Source organism: Leptonotus elevatus, chromosome 18 (assembly GCF_054856555.1).
Source record: "Leptonotus elevatus isolate MCC_2025b chromosome 18, RoL_Lele_1.0, whole genome shotgun sequence".
In the NCBI taxonomy this organism is placed as follows: domain Eukaryota; kingdom Metazoa; phylum Chordata; class Actinopteri; order Syngnathiformes; family Syngnathidae; genus Leptonotus; species Leptonotus elevatus.
The window spans coordinates 17,076,359-17,092,003 of record NC_141256.1 but is presented as its reverse complement, the minus strand read 5'-3'; the positions used below and the strand labels follow the sequence as shown (position 1 = coordinate 17,092,003).

The window sequence follows — 15,645 nt, the reverse complement described above, 5'->3', positions numbered from 1 at the left end:
TTGACATACGAGCAATAATGCCTTCATTCGTTTCACAGAGAACTTTAATGAGCGTTAAATATACAGTACATACTTGGACTGGTGCCGTTTTCTAAAGAAACGATTGAAACATTCTAGTGCTGCTACATATTCTGAATAGGATAAAGTCACACGTGTTACTTGAAATGTCATTAATGCCGTTTTAAATATAAAGAAAACGCATTTTTTTTTAGGTTTCAACAAAAGTCGAGTTAGTAGTCTTCAGTGTCGTCTCTGTCTGTCCTCCTCTGGACCGCCGTCGTCCTCCGCACTGTAAGAAAGACAAAAGACGAGTCATTTTCTTGCTCGCTGTAGATTGGCGCCATCGTCGACATTTTGCGAATGAATCGATTTGAAAAAGCTGAATATTATAAGAGATTTTTTTTAAATGACCTTTATTTTTAAATTTAAATATTTGACACTACTTTTTTCACGATGCAGAATTTTACAAAAACATCCACTTTCTCCAAAGTTAAGTTATTGAGCACTATAAGCTTAAAATGGCAATTATGCTATGAGGCGAGATACATTGTAGCATACTTTTTTCATTAAAAAAAATGTCACACCATTTTTAAAACTAAATTCAGTATATTTAAGACAAACAATTAAAGAATACACATTGGACTTTACAAGCTACGGAACAAGCAACCAACCTAGGACGGGAAATCTAATTTGACAAAGAAAATTCCTTTTTCGGTTTCAAGGAAGATAAAAGACTGTGACGGAGGACTGACGGGTTGCTCAGCGGCGCCCCAAATATTTAGATGACAAAAAAGGGAGCACAAGTGGGAGGAGAGAAAAAACGGGGGGCACAAGGTGGAATTTGAGGGGAGGGGGGGTGGGGGGGATCCACAGAGTATATACACACACCAGATGTGGAAATTCTAAAACAAAACTTTGAAGGAATTGTGTGATACTTTTGTGAGATTGTTGGTAAAAGTAATGGAGCATGTGATATGTGGATATGCGTGTCCAGCACTTTTACCAGCAGTGTTGATCTCCCTCCATCCGGGTTAGGGTTTGAGCAGGTGTGTGGAAACAGACAACGGAGCTGTAAAAGCAACATCCAGTTAGTTGGCGCCGCGCTCGTGAATGACGAGAGTAAATGTTTCAAAAAAAAGTGCGTGAAAAGTCATCAATGACGACGACCTGCTGTTGCGTCCGTCGGGCGTTCTTGGAGTCGGCACCTGCGTCAGCACCGACCGAGAACACGTTACCAAGTTGCATGATTCAGTTTCATTTACAAAAAAACGCATTTTGGGATCTGCTAGCATAACAAACGTTAGCATTTGTTCAATTCTGCTCGGAAATTGTCACCCGCATTGATTCGTTTTCAGTAGAAACAGCCGTCGAGCAACTGATAGCGTGTTAGCATCTTATCAGTTTTCATTAGAAATAGCAGCCGAGCAAAAGTAATTCATTTTTTGTCTAAGAAGTGTTTGCGCTGCAGTTGCCGTCTTGCCGCGTGTTAGCGTACCAACTTGGATCTCAGATTTGCGCATCGGATCTCCTCATCGAGTTGCCTTTGTGTGTTGCGGAGAAATCAGAAGTGTCGCAACATTGATTAGTTGGCAACTGATCGATTATACAATTAATCGACAACTATTCTGATGGTTTAATCATTCATCAGTCGTTGTTAAAATTGTCCTAAAACCTCTTGACTGCAGCCTCTCAATATGAAAGAAAATGTGCTTTTTGGATCAAAATTTGCAAACGTCTGCTTTTACTTTTTATTTTCTTTTTTTTTTTATTTCTTTTTTTTTTATATATATATATTTTTTTTTTTTTTTTTTTTAAATTTATTTTTTTATTTATTATTATTAAAAAAAATTTTAACGTCTGCTTTTACATTGACAAAAGATGTCGGACGGATGTTACAGACCAAACCGGTTGACAATTGAGTTGACAGACCCTCAATTTGATGTGATTGTTTGTTTTAATCCAATTCATCAGTTAACTGCAGAACGAATTGACCAATTCATCAACGACTTCAACGAATCCTGAATTGCAGTCCCCAAAAAGCATCCGATAACTTGTCGGCATGTGATCAGTTCTCATTGAAACTGGCCGGCCAGAGAACATGTCGTAACACGTTCAATCTTCCCGGCTCAAATTGCTATCTCGCTTCATTTAAACATACCAACGGTTAATATTTTACAATTTGATCCAATCTCATTTGAAATTTTACCCAATGAAAAAGCACGCGGCACAAAATCCCGATCGACGTTCTCTTTGTGTGCTTTAGCATAGCAGCTGTTAGCATTTTTAGCATTTAAACAATTCCAAAATAGTGCCCGAGTGAAGCGCGTGGCGTCAAATCGAAGTTGGTGTCACACGGCTCGCAGTCGTAAGTCATCGAGTTATCGGCAACTTTGCACGCGCAAAATCTCCTCACCCTGTCAAAAGTTTGATGTCCGTACACGATCACGCCGGGACGTCCGGACGGCTCGTCCACGCACTCGACGGAGAGCTAAAAAAAGAATGTGACTAAGCTTTAGTCGTCACTTTACGCAACACATAATGATGCGTTTCATTTTGCACATTCATACGAATCGGAATTGAAAGACCATGCTCACCTTTAGCGATGGTTCGTGCGCCATTTTTTTTTTTTGTTTGTTTTTTTTTGCCTTTCACAAAATGTCATTTCCGGAACATGCGCTTTCATTCTGTCACGTGTGACGCTATTCGGTATTAAGTATTGTTTTCACATTCTTTATTGGTATAGAGTATATTCAAATAATACTGTCTATAAAAATGTCTAAATATATCACTTTGTCTTTGTTTTATGTCATTTTAAATGCATTTTGACCACTTCAGAAATACACGTCTCCATATAACGCAACTCTAAACTGACGATGCCGTTCCGGCGTCATTAAAATGAAAAAAAAGAAAAAGACTTGCCTTTCGTCTTGAGCCCCGAGTGAAGCACTTTCTCACACGTCGACGGAGAAAAGTGAAAAGTTAACATTCACGCTCGTCAGCCGGATGACAAATGTCAAGAGTTAAGTTTCCAGGAAGCGGTGTGCGATTATGCAAAGGAAAAAGAAGAAGCAACACACTTGCAACGCTTGCACGATTTGCAAGACTGTCTGCTTCCTTAAACTTGCTGGCAACAAAATCTGAAAAAAAATCTAGAATAACCTGCTCTACAAATCCAACTGGCACCGCAACCCATTGCGAGACGGTACAATATCAACTTTTAGCATGCTAGCTTTTGAGCTCTTTCGAAACTAAAGCATGATCAAAATCCTTTTTGTGCTTGAGCGCTTTTTGCGTTCAGGTGGTTTGCCATCTTGCTTTGTCGTATCAAAAGTTAGCATTTGAACATTTTGTCAATTCTCATTGGAAACAAGAGGGTTGAAGCCGAGCATAGCAATTGGTATCACGTTAGTCTTATACATGACCAAAGTGGTAGCATGCCAACTGCTAGCTTGTTAGCATTTCATCAGTTCTCGGTCGAAATAGTACACGGCCAGGGGTCGCGATGTAAAATCCTTTACCAGTCTTCATTAATGTCTTTTTGACCCAGGTTGCTATTTTGCGATTATGTTAGCATACCAACTAATAGCATGTTAGCATTTCATCAAATCTCTTCAGACTAGGTATACCCACCCCGGATACTTCAACTGTAATTGATCAATCACACTGAAACCAATCTATCAAGCAATTGTGTAGTTACTTTGAAAAACTGCTACAGGGAACATAAAAAGTCTACACACCCCTGCAACTTTTTGGGCTCAATTTGGGCAACACTACACGTTGTAGAATTCATTGGTGATTTACATTTGTCTCCTTTTTATATTTATATTTTATATTTTCCAGACTTGTGTGTAGACTTTTTACATCCGCTGTCCATCATGGTTTTCTGTTCAAAGTTATAAGGCGAATGGTTAGAGATTTTTCAGGATTTCAGGCTGGCCCACAACCCTGCAACTCACGAGAATAGTTCCGCCTCTGCCCTTACGAACGCTTCACATTGTCCTGGGCTGTACTTTGGACAAAAGGGGGTGTGACGTCACGCGCCACTTGCTTCCACAAATAATCGTTTTGTCGAGTGAGATGGCAGTTGAAGATTGGAGAAGAAGAAAAAGAAAAAAGCTTTGTTGTAGTTCCCTGAGTCGAGCTGAAGGTGGCGTGAGGTGAACATGGACGACAGAGCCGTATTTATATACACTCTGATGGGCGAAACTCATGTAACGTCTTCATGTCTGGCGTTCAAAATGCAAGTTATGAGCGAGTGCAAGTGGGCAGACGTATTTCCAGTTTTCCTAAATACGATAAGCTTGTCTAACAGATACACTTGACTTCAACTCCAAAAGCGGGTTCCATCCACTGCCTTCTGACACGAGACGACGTTGCCACACGGGTAAGTGTGTTCATTTGTGCTTTGTGGGACACCGAGAAGAATTTATTGACTTGTTTGGTTGTTCAACATGCAACATTCAATCTAGTTTAACGACTGTTATCAACGTGTGGGGAATATGTGTACGGTTTACTTCCGCATTTCGCGCGCCACTCGTCTTTGCTTTGTGACGTAAATTCCGGCGTACGACCAATCGGAAACATTGGTGACGTCACATCGTTTGACTTGATTGTTCGTTTTTTTTTTAAAATGCCATTTACATACAACCAAGCGTTGTTTTACTTTTATTTTGTTCTAGATTTTTAAATAAAATATGCAAATTAATTTTTTTTAAACTTCCTCTCGTTTTTTTTTAAATGCCTTACATACAACCAAGCGTTGTTTTACTTTCATTTTGTTCTAGATTTTTAAATAAAATATGCAAATTAATTTTTTTTTAAACTTCCTCTGAACTGCGTGCGTGCGTGGTTTGTTTGATGAGTGCACAGAGATGTTTGTCGTAAGCAAAAGTACGGACCGACACGCGCACTTTCAGTCGTGCCTCCAGCTGTCTGCTCTTTTTCCAGATGCCCACCACCACCAAATGTTAAACCACGATGATCATGGAGGGGCCACAATTTCTCATCGGTGCTTTTGGGGGCCACGTAGGACCGTCCACGCACTTCCTAGCCAGGTGTATGACAAAAAAAAATGATATTTTAAATATGTACAAAATATCTGAAAAGTTGGCTGAATGACAGTTTGCATAATGAATAAATCATGTCAAGTTGAGGCACCACTGACATATAATAATTGTTATTAGTGTGAAGAATGTCGCCTGAATGTCATGATAATGATAAATATAGCAGCATTATTTAAATGTGTTTTTCTGGAACACTCGCATATATTTACACACACGCTGATGCTGGGTACAGCAATTATGAACGCTCATAAATAGCTGACCTGGACCTCCCGTCGGGAAGCGCGGCGCGGCGCGGCCCCCGTTTGGAACGAGCCTCGGGACCGTGGCTCAGCTGTGCTCAAACCTGAGGTATCGTCAGCTTTCAATTCTGATTGATTTGGCTGTTTTGGTACAAACACGGATTTCAGGGGAAAATGGCTTACAAAAAACAACAAACATCCAAATAGGAGCACGTGGAATGCTTGTGATTACTGCTCGTAGAGCAATATTGCCAGGTTGCTGCATGACCCAGTTGTTGTTGTGTTTTTTTTCAGCCCCTCTGCCATGAACATCACAGCTGGAACATCAGACGGCACCGACGTGCACGAACAGATGGCAGCGCAAACAACAACAAACGGTTAGTTAACGTTACGTCTGTTCTGGGACGCTGGTTGATGTCATATAGGTGAAAAACCCAATTGGGTCCGAATCGGGTATCTTGGGAGATGCTAAATTGCCAAGCTAATTTGCCTACGTCGTCTTATGTGGGCGGGGCATCGTGTCAAAGCATTACGATTATCTTTTTGGAACTGGGAAAAAAAAAAGTTTGACCCTGACACAAGTTTGGAAAAAAAAGACCCATGTGTGAGCTAGATCAGGAAGTCGGCCATTTTGCTTTGAAGCAGCCATATTGGCCGAATTACACAACGGTGTGGCCGTTGTAGAACGCCTCATCGTCAAGTTAAGGGAAAAGCCTCGTGGGATATATTCCGGTGGCTGTAATGTAAGTTACGTGCATGCTTAGCAAAGATGCTAAGTGAAGTTGCAGAGCGCAGTTTTTTTGACAGTTGAGGGGGGTGTGGTCATTGGACACGCCCACAGCATCTCAAAGTGGAGAAATACCGCCACCAGGTGGCCAAGTTGTGCAGGATTTTAGGAGCAACTCTGGAAATCTTTTTATTTTTATTTTTTTAAACATCTTTTTAAAACTTCTATATAGAACTATTTCCCCCAAAATATCTTTACAATAGCCTTTTTATTTTTAGCATTTATGACTAAAATATCTTCTTATTAGTGGATTAACACCTTCGCTGTTCACAACGGGTACTCCTGCAAGCCTCTGACCAATAGTTTTCAGGCTGGATTCGGGTTCGAATTCCTCGCCCTCTTGTCTGCAATGTGACATGATGTGCACATTGTGCATGTGAAGAACGATACGTGCCGTTTCATTTTTTGTCAATACTCTGCGTTCAGTAGCTTTAATGATTTGGTCTTTATTGTACATTTTTATAAAGTACAATATTTTCAAAGTAGCATTTTCCTCATTTAAATACGTTCCCCTAATTTTGGTTGTGTTTATTGTTTCATGATGGAACGGATTAATGGCGTTTAGATTCATTTCAATTGGGGAACGTTGATTTGAGATCCGAGTGGCCACGCCACGAATTAAACTCGCGTCTCAAGACGCCACTCTACGGTTTGGGAAAGAACAACACGCGTTGCCGTTTGGAACAAGACGTACGCGTGCTCGAAGCCAGCCCGGCACGTCCCGATCGCGACGTCATCAAAAAGGAGTCAAAGCGGTCAAAGAGCGCATCATTGCCGCTGTTTTTCACAGATGCGACCTCTCGTGTCAAAATTGCTGACGATTGTTTCTATGGTTTTAAACGGATCCGTTGAGATGAATGAATAACGGGTGATGTCACAAGGCTTTTGTCTTTTGGTGAAACGAATAGAAATGATGTGACAAGGTTTCCAAAGGATGAAAAGCTTCAAAGAGTCGCCGGCGGAGCTCTCGACGTTCGCGTGAAAAAAAAGATTGCGTCGACGACTGAGATGATCGCAATCCAAGTGCAGCAGCGGCGGCGGCGAGACGCAACTGGTATGCGGCCGCTCTCGTACCCAGTCCCGCTTTTAAGCCATTTATTCGTTTTTCGTTGAAGCTGACCTAACTTAACGTGCCGTGAAAATACTCAAGAAGTTGCTTTGAGGAAGTCGACCGGATTTTCCGATTTTCAAGCTCAGGACACGCAAATGAGAAGCAAAATTTGTTGGTGTGCTTTTTTTTCCTCACGCTGGAAATGCGTCACGTCTCGTGAGTGCGTTAAAAGCCAGGTTTGTTTATTGATGGCGTGCAAGTCGCTTCAAGCCGGGACAGCGTTCTTCTTTGCGATTGGACGCGTAACAATTTGCTTTTATTGTCATAAAGTGGCCGTCAAACAAAATCGTTATCCTGAGAGGAAGAAACCAAAATCCATCTGATCAAGAAGAATGTTTTCCGTCAATTCAATCAGGGAGCGCCACGAATATTCAAACGCTGCACGTTTGGGCCTTTTAAAAGCTCCTCAAAGTTGAATCTGCTTTAAATGAGTTGGAAGCGTGAAAAGAAAGTTGTTGTTTTTATACTTAATATTCCGTGATTTTATTGTAGCGCCTTTCAAGGCCCTCAAAGTCGCTTTTCTACTGATGACGCAGCGTCTGGACCGAATGGGGGTTCAGAATCTTGTTCAAGGGTACTTCGATGCGGTCGCAATGGCCCGGGATCAAACCCGCAACCTCGGGGTTTGCGAGATACCGCTGATCCACGCCCCCTTTTTATGACTCTTATTGCAAAATTCCAAGGGGGGGGGGGGGGGGGGGGAGGAGCTTCACCGGACCCGAGCTTCCTCACAACATTCCAAACAGTTTCAAGATTCGAAATTGTTCATAGGTGTGAACGCGAGTGTCAACCATTGTTTGTTTACATATATGAGTATAAAAAGTCTACACACCCCTGTGATATTGAAGACCAACATAAATCCTTTCAAAACGTTTCCCCTTTGTGACCGACATGACTTGTACAACCTATTCAAGAGAGAAAGTGAAAATGATTGAAATGATGTGCTTGCAAAAGTGTGCACACCCTCTTATATAACCAGAACGCGGCTGTGTTTTGGAACGAACCAATCGCATTCAAACACTTCCGAGACTCCCCCCAAAATGAAATGATTTTCCTGTCAAACATTTGAACAGGGGTGTGTAGACTTTCTATGCCCGCTGAGTAACCATCTGGTGAGGACAAGCCATATTTTAAATGTTTGTCTGGGAGCACTTTGGCCATAACTTGCTTTTTTTTATATATATTTTCGCTCCAAAAGCCTCCATTCCCGCTGGGGCGAATCGCTCGTCAGCTGCGCGACGTCCTGATGATTTGTCCTCCTCAACGACATATTTTGTTTTCCAAAACAACTTTCGATGGCGAGGGAACGTTGGCTTCTTTTCCTCGACGGTGTGACTCTTCCGATGCTTCGCGTTGAAAGTAAACATCCATAAACTGATGACCGCATTTTTTTTACGATTTGTTTGTTTGCTAGGAGGAGGCACGGCAAACTGTTGCCTCGGCAACGTTCTGCTGGCTGAAAGACGAGGCTCGTACCCTTTGACTGACAAGCACATCGTTAAGGGTAAGTCAGCTCGTCATGGCACGAGAAAAAGGAGTGTTGTCATGTCACAAGAAACATTGTTGAAAATTCGGTAATACGGCACGAACATTTCTGTAGTCATTATTTTTGACAAATGTCACAATATGATGAAAAAAGTTGCAGTTGGAGAAGAGAAAGTCGTAATACAGCAAGAAAAAAAATTCTATGAAATGACTTTCTACATTTGACAAGAACGAATTGTGATTTTTAAAGAAGAAAGATGGAATGTGGTAAGAAAATTGTTGTATTGTGATCAAGATTTTAATATTTTAATGTGTGACAAAACATTTTTAAAATGTCACGAAAAAAAAGTTGGAATTTGAAAGTCGAAGATTGGCACGAAAAAAATGGGAAAATTGTTGTGTTGTGGTCAACATTTTAATGTATTACAATATGAGCCAAAAAGTGTTGAAATGTTCCAGAAAAAAATGTGGACTTTGGATGAGATGTTGAATTATGGCTCGAAAAAATGTAAATGTCACATAAAAAAAAAGTCTGATTTTTATTTTTATTTTTTAACAATATACCCAACTCATGTTGAAATGTTACAAACATAAATTCATGGAAAAATGTTTGTTATATATCAAAACCTTTTTATTGGAATGCCCCCCCCCCCCACAGAATTGTTTGTTTTTCTTTTCTCATACTGTAGTTCACAATTTATGACTTTTGTTACATGAAAACATTTATTTATTTATATTTTACAGCTCAGTATTGTTCCTTCGGTAGTCGAGTCAACATGTCATCAGCATTGCTCTCTTCTTTTTTCTTTTATTTTGGCAGGAAGAAAAAAAAAAATCTAAAAATGTTGTAACTTGACGATCTCCTCACATAAAGATTTGATTTCTCTCAATAAATCGCTCCATTCTGGAGTTAATTGTTTCAAGTGACGAACGTGTCTTTTGGACGTTCGCAGCCAGCGAGCATCCTCGCGATTTGGAGTCGTCAAGGCGGAGGACGACGACGACGCTGAAGACGTTGCTGAGCTTCCGAAGCTTCTGCCACGCTTCGCGCCTCCTGAGCGGGATTGTGCCGCCGAGCGCCGACTTCCTGCATCTGCTGGATTCCGACTACCTGGGCCAGGCCGCTGTAAGGAGAAAAACACTGCTACCTTGACTTACAAGCCAACGCAATGCAACTTGTAAGTCAAGGTCCAAATGTTCTTTTTCCAAATCTGACTGTTGCCGCGGCAGCGCATGCTGTCCAAAGTGGGCTCGTGGGACTTTGACGTTTTCCTGTTTGAGCGGCTGACGAACGGTGAGCCGGCGCCGACCGAACGCGCCGCCGACCGAACGCGTGGCTCTCGAGGTCACGTTTTGGTGCTGTCTTTGTGTGTGCGTGTTGTAGGCAACGGCCTGGTGACGCTCACGTGCCACCTCTTCAACATCCTCGGCCTCGTTGCTCACCTCCAGCTGGATGTCGTCAAACTGCTTCGCTTCCTCGGTACGTCCAAAACACACAAAAATGGCAAATTCGCAAAATGGAATTTTCTTGCCGGGGGTGTCGAAACTGCGGCCCGGGGGCCATTTGCGGTCCGCCATCCATTTTTTAGTGGGCCCTGGCATATATTAAGAGTGACATTTGACGCCATCTGTAAGCTTCATAAAAAAAAGTTTGGAGCGTGTCAGAGTGAGAAAAGTGGCGAAAAAAAATTTGGTGGATTGAAATGGGATTCGGCCGCAGGGCTGGCTCTAGTCTCAGGGGGGGATACAGGGCAGAGGCCACCCCAAAATCTGAATTATAAAAAATGAAAATTGAAAATAAATTGGCTTAAAATCGTTTGGTTTGGAAAATAGATGGATGGATGGAAGTCATCAAAATGTGCCAGACAGGAAGGACAACTTTCACACCAGAAAAAAAATGTGGTCACAAAAACTTATGTCAAGAACCTGGCCTGAAATTTCTCACTCACATCAAGTTCAATCAATAAAATAAGATTTTGCCGCATATCCTGTTTTTTTTGTAGAAGACAACCAAGTCAGGTTGAAATGTATTGTTGCAAAGCGTTGCCACATGGTGGTGCTGTTGTCACATTATAAGTCTGATTGAAATGATCCAGATGATCATTTGTAAAGCACCTCACCCACCCGCCATCTTGAAATATGACCCGATGGGAATTCGCTTGCCGGTCTTTTTTGGCGGCACAGGATATGGACACCGACCGTCAAGGCGTGGCTACAAGTGAGCCGTAATCCCCGTAATGACCTTCGACCGCCTTTGTTGTCACGGAAACGAGACGCGCGCGAGATTTCCGTTCACTTTTTGACGCCATCAACTTTTTTTGTTTGTTTGTGTCGTCAGGCATGCTGCGACGTGACTACCACTCGCACAACCCGTACCACAACGCCGTGCACGCCGCCGACGTCACGCAGGCCATGTACTGCTACCTGCGGGAGGACAAGGTGGGCCGGCACGCGTACACATCGCTTTTTCGTCGACGTGATTTTGTCACGGGCCGAGTTTTTCCCGCCTGGACGTCGAAATGCGACGGCGCGCTTTTTGTTTGCTAGCTAGCAGATGAGCTGAGCCCGCTGGACGTGTTCCTGGGCCTGATGGCGGCCGCCGCCCACGACGTGGACCACCCGGGCGTCAACCAGCCCTTCCTCATCAAGACCCGACACCACCTGGCCTCCCTCTACCAGGTAGCACGCGCGCACGCACGCACGCACGCACATTCAAAATGAAGCAGAAAAACCCAAAACCTGCGCTGGTGATGTGCAGAACATGTCGGTGCTGGAGAGTCACCACTGGAGGTCCACGGTGGGAATCCTGCGAGAGTCGCGCCTCCTCTCGCACCTCCCTCGTCACCAGTCGTAAGAACGCGCGCACGCACACGCCCCAACAAGAACAGACGTCTGCCATGTTGTGTTTCAAATTTCAAAGTGTTTCATTTGGCCATCTTGATGTTTATTTTAAAAAGAAGAAGCGTCATTTGCTGTGGTTGGCCACAAGGTGGTGCTGTTGTTGAAACCTGACATTTACATCAGCCGCATTGATTTGAAACGTCTCCCTCGTCTCTACAAAAGAAGGATTGCTGAAACTTGAAAACTCGTCATCGTGACTTGAAATTTCTCACCTAATTCCATTTTAGCGTGCTGTAAATAAACTTGTCAAATTGTAATTTGCCACATTTGAGGACGTTTTCGGGGTCACGCCCGTCAGCAGGGCTGGACTAGCACAAAAGAAAATGGGCCCTGGCATTTTGATTTAGGCCCACCAGCTCGGCCCCGCCCGACTCCCGCCTCACATGTAGTTCTGCCACTGATGAGGTTTCAGTTTGCCATCTATATTCAAACAAATTATGGGCCAGTCTCTTATCGTAAAATGTAGGAAAATAATCATGTTTGACCGACTTGAGAATTCTTACGCACGTTAAGCTGACTGAGAAACCTTCTTAGTGATTCGATATTTGATTTGTGTCCGTTGAAAGCAGTTAAGACTGTCAGGTTCCACATTTGCATCTGGGCTAGGCTGACCATTTTGAATAGATGAGACCTTCTTCCGCATTCGGCAAACAAAACTCAGTGACATCCAGTAAATAGTTCAACTGAGAATATGCAGGCTCCTGCTCGTTGTCACGGCAACTTCAGGGTCGCAAACGCTGCGAGACCGCCTTGCGTTCTTGTGGCGCAGGCACGAAATCGAGCAGCGCTTGGGTTCGCTCATCCTGGCCACCGACATCAGCAGGCAAGGCGAGTTCCTGCTCGGCTTGCGGGCGCATCTGGACCGGCGGGACTTGGACCTGCGCTCGGCCTCGCACCGCCACTTTATTTTGCAGGTACGCCGACTCCGCCCCCTCACCGTTGGCCAAGGTTGAGAGCCGCGTGGTCTCCGTCCGCAGATCGGCCTCAAGTGCGCCGACGTTTGCAACCCGTGTCGCGTTTGGTCGCTCAGCAAGCAGTGGAGCGAGAGAGTCTGCGAGGAGTTCTTCAGGCAAGGTCCGTCTTGCTCTTTCACGCTTCCTCGTACCTTCCAATAAGGCCCGATACCGATACTCGTCCATCCCTAGTTCCGTTGACATTGTATAAAAAAAATGCAAATCAAGTCATTCGTTGCCATTGACGGCTAAAGACGTCCAAGATCCGAGTTCAATTGCTTTTTTTTTTGTTTTTAATTCAATCCAAATAGCATTTTATTAAAACAATGGGAATAAAACACAATACAGTTTTAATTATGTTCAAATATATTTTAAAAATTACCTTCTGTTTACATTTAAAAAAATAAATATGAATAAGAAAAATGTAAAATGTAAAAAAAAAAAAAAGGATGAATGGGAACTAATTTGCATGATTGGCATTCCCCCCCCCCACACACACACACATTTCCATGTATTAAAATAAAAAGTATGAAAATAAATGTTTTAAAAATCCATCTTTTTTTTTTTTTGCTTTTTCAAAAAAAAAAAAAAAAATTAAAATGGAGTTTTGCAAATGAATGGTAACAATGGATTTTTCAAACGTTGACCTTTTAGGCGACCTGGAGAGGAAGTTCAACTTGGAGATCAGCCCGCTGTGCGACCCGAAGGCCGACTCCATCCCGGCCATCCAGACTGGTGAGGACGCAAAACCCGCACGCGCACGCCTGAGATCGTGTCGTTGCACAAGTGTGCACACCCTCTTATCACATTTCTGTGTTGAGAATCAAACTCATGTAAAATGGGCGTCGGCAACACATTTTGCCACCATTTCAAGCCTCTCTGATGAAGCCTAAATAATGTTCTAGTAGGCTTTCCCTGCCATTTTTTATGCTTTTGAAAGTTTCGTGTAAAAGCCTCAAGGTTTCATACTGACAAAAATTTGCGCCCCACCTCCAAATCTCAATCAAAGGTTTGGCTGCTTTTGCACGATATTCCGGCCTCTTCCTCTTAAATTGCGGGTCGGTTTGTTGAGGAAGGCGGAGAAGGGCCCAAGTTGGCCACCTGACGCGCCGCTGTTCGTCCAGGCTTCATCTCGTACATCGTGGAGCCTCTTTTCACCGAGTGGCGCCGCTTCACGGGCCCGAGCGTCCTGAGCAGCGCCATGATGGCCCACCTGCGGCGCAACAAGGTGCGCTGGACCCGCCTGCTGCACGACGCCCAAGCGCGGCCCCCCGACCCCGCGGAGGACGTCCCGTAAGGCGCCGCCGGCTGCCACCCAATCCAATGAAACGGGTTTTTTTCCCACAACATGGCGTGCGTCCCGACAAATCGCAACATGATGCTAACAGATGTCATTTCTTTTTCAAGATCAGTTCAAAAAGGGAAACTCGTCAAATCTTTCATTTGAGTCAATATGATTTCGATGATAACGTAACAGGAACCCAAATTTCATCATCTTTGGAAAATTCAATAATTCAAAATTAAATCCAGGACATTCAATATTTTGTTTTCACAGTGCAATAAATTTGAAGGAAATCTTCAAAAGGATTTGTTTTTCACTTTAAAGTAATATTTGTTCTTCTTCGATTTTGTGATACTTTTGAAGATGAAACCTTCATTTCTTCAGTAGAAAAATAGTGCAGAAGTATTTTCCTAAAATGGGAGTTTCACTTTTCCACTGGTCAGACAAATGAACCTTTCTGCAATATGCTAATGAAGAGCGATCGGATGTGCTTTTTTTCTAAATATGAACGTTTGACTGAAGAAGCGAAAAGAAAAAAAGGGAATACACGAATTGTTGACAGCTAAAATGAAGAACAAGAAAAAAAAAAAATTTTAGACTGAGGACGAATGAGTTTGTTGACGCATTGAAGCGTTTTTTTTGTCCACATTTCCCGTACGATGGCCTTAACAACTTTTTAAAAGACGTATTAAACGGCCCGCGTTCGCCTTCAGCTGCTCAAGTGCAGAGGGGGATGGGCAAGGCCTTTATTATTTAGACTGAAGCCTCACATTTATTTTTATATTTCACAATTAAAAAAACGTCCATTGCAATATTTATATATATTGTGTATTGGTACCATTTTAACAAATGTTTTTGGGGGGTTTTTGACACTTGACTTCTGCTGCTCAACTGCAGAAGGAACCGCGTGAGGCGAGGCCTTTATTACGACTAAAGCATCGCAAAAAAAAAATTTAAATACTTTTTTCCCAAAAAATTCCACAACTAAAAAGCAATGCTAAAAAAATGTTATAAGAAATATTGTATGATGTCGCTGTGCAATAAAAACAATCTTGAAATATTTCCATTTCATTTTTTACTTTGCCGTTATTACAATTCAGGCCTCAAATTGACTAGAAATATTTTTTGTACTTATTATTATTATTATTATTATTATTATTATCATCATCAATTGCCCTCTGGGTACTGTGAACAATAAAAATATTTGCCTCAATATCATCTTTTCGAAACTCTTTTTTTGTGTGTGTGTGGCGAGTGGCCACCAGGTGGCAGCAAAGTTGAGTGAAAAAGAGGCACGTGGTTAGGAGTTGGGTTAACCCTAACCCAAACCAATTTGACCCGGGATGGACAAGGTGGCTCATTGGTACAATTTCAACATTTGAGTTCATACAACAAGTATTGAGCAAAATGGTTAGCAAGCGTGAATTAATTTCTGATACTTTTGGATCATTGAACATGTCTCGGGTCAAATTGACCCGAGACATTGCGCTTTTTCCTCAGGAATTTTTTTTTTTAATGTGTCACTATCATAGCAACAATGTATTTTTCAATTGGATTTAAAAAATAATAATAATCATCTTTCATCACAGGGCGCATTCAATATTGTCGTGCGGCGTCGGTTTACTCGAGTAAATGTACTTCTTTTCTTTGACTTGGTATAATTGAGAGCTAAAACAAACGGGTTGGTTTTTCCAGCATTCAAATTGTGCTCATCATGTGCGACGTTTGACTTGCATTCAACCTCATCACACACACACTGTAAATATTGACACTCCAAACAGACCCCCCCCCCGCCTCCCCCCTTTCTTGGTTTTTAGCCCCCCC

General features: G+C 42.6%; 1 protein-coding gene and 1 long non-coding RNA gene across 12 annotated transcripts; one reads left to right on the top strand and one right to left on the bottom strand.

The window, feature by feature from the left end:
- Window positions 1-26: 26 nt before the first annotated feature.
- LOC147158963 (uncharacterized) lies at window positions 27-3,821 on the bottom strand. Its single transcript, XR_015090806.1, has 4 exons — window positions 2,920-3,821; window positions 1,168-1,205; window positions 1,004-1,069; window positions 27-289 (listed from the first exon to the last, which is right to left on the bottom strand). It is a non-coding gene; the product is annotated as an uncharacterized LOC147158963 (long non-coding RNA).
- Window positions 3,296-15,034, top strand: LOC147158962 (3',5'-cyclic-AMP phosphodiesterase 7B-like). 11 transcript variants are annotated; one of them, XM_086061057.1, is made up of 15 exons: window positions 3,301-4,240; window positions 4,338-4,384; window positions 4,948-5,056; window positions 5,597-5,679; window positions 8,615-8,704; window positions 9,639-9,811; window positions 9,916-9,979; window positions 10,070-10,165; window positions 11,024-11,124; window positions 11,233-11,364; window positions 11,444-11,535; window positions 12,356-12,500; window positions 12,564-12,660; window positions 13,194-13,274; window positions 13,664-13,985. In XM_086061057.1, the coding sequence occupies exons 1-15, from the start codon at window positions 4,164-4,166 to the stop codon at window positions 13,834-13,836; spliced, it is 1,560 nt and encodes a 519-aa protein (XP_085917183.1). In that variant the 5' UTR covers window positions 3,301-4,163; the 3' UTR covers window positions 13,837-13,985. The 11 variants fall into 11 exon arrangements, with proteins under 11 accessions (XP_085917187.1, XP_085917188.1, XP_085917189.1 ...); XM_086061053.1 differs by having other exon boundaries at window positions 3,302-4,240; window positions 12,564-12,655; window positions 13,664-15,034; XM_086061055.1 differs by having other exon boundaries at window positions 3,305-4,240; window positions 4,313-4,384; window positions 4,948-5,054; window positions 12,564-12,655; window positions 13,664-15,034.
- The last annotated feature ends 611 nt before the right edge of the window (window positions 15,035-15,645 follow it).

Coding starts and splice junctions, on each gene's coding strand:
- LOC147158962 (XM_086061053.1), top strand. CDS start 4,164: ATGGACGACAGAGCCGTATTTATATACACTCTGATGGGCGAAACTCAT. Junction 8,705..9,638: donor TGACAAGCACATCGTTAAGG/GTAAGTCAGCTC, acceptor GGACGTTCGCAG/CCAGCGAGCATCCTCGCGAT. Junction 9,980..10,069: donor GTTTGAGCGGCTGACGAACG/GTGAGCCGGCGC, acceptor TGCGTGTTGTAG/GCAACGGCCTGGTGACGCTC.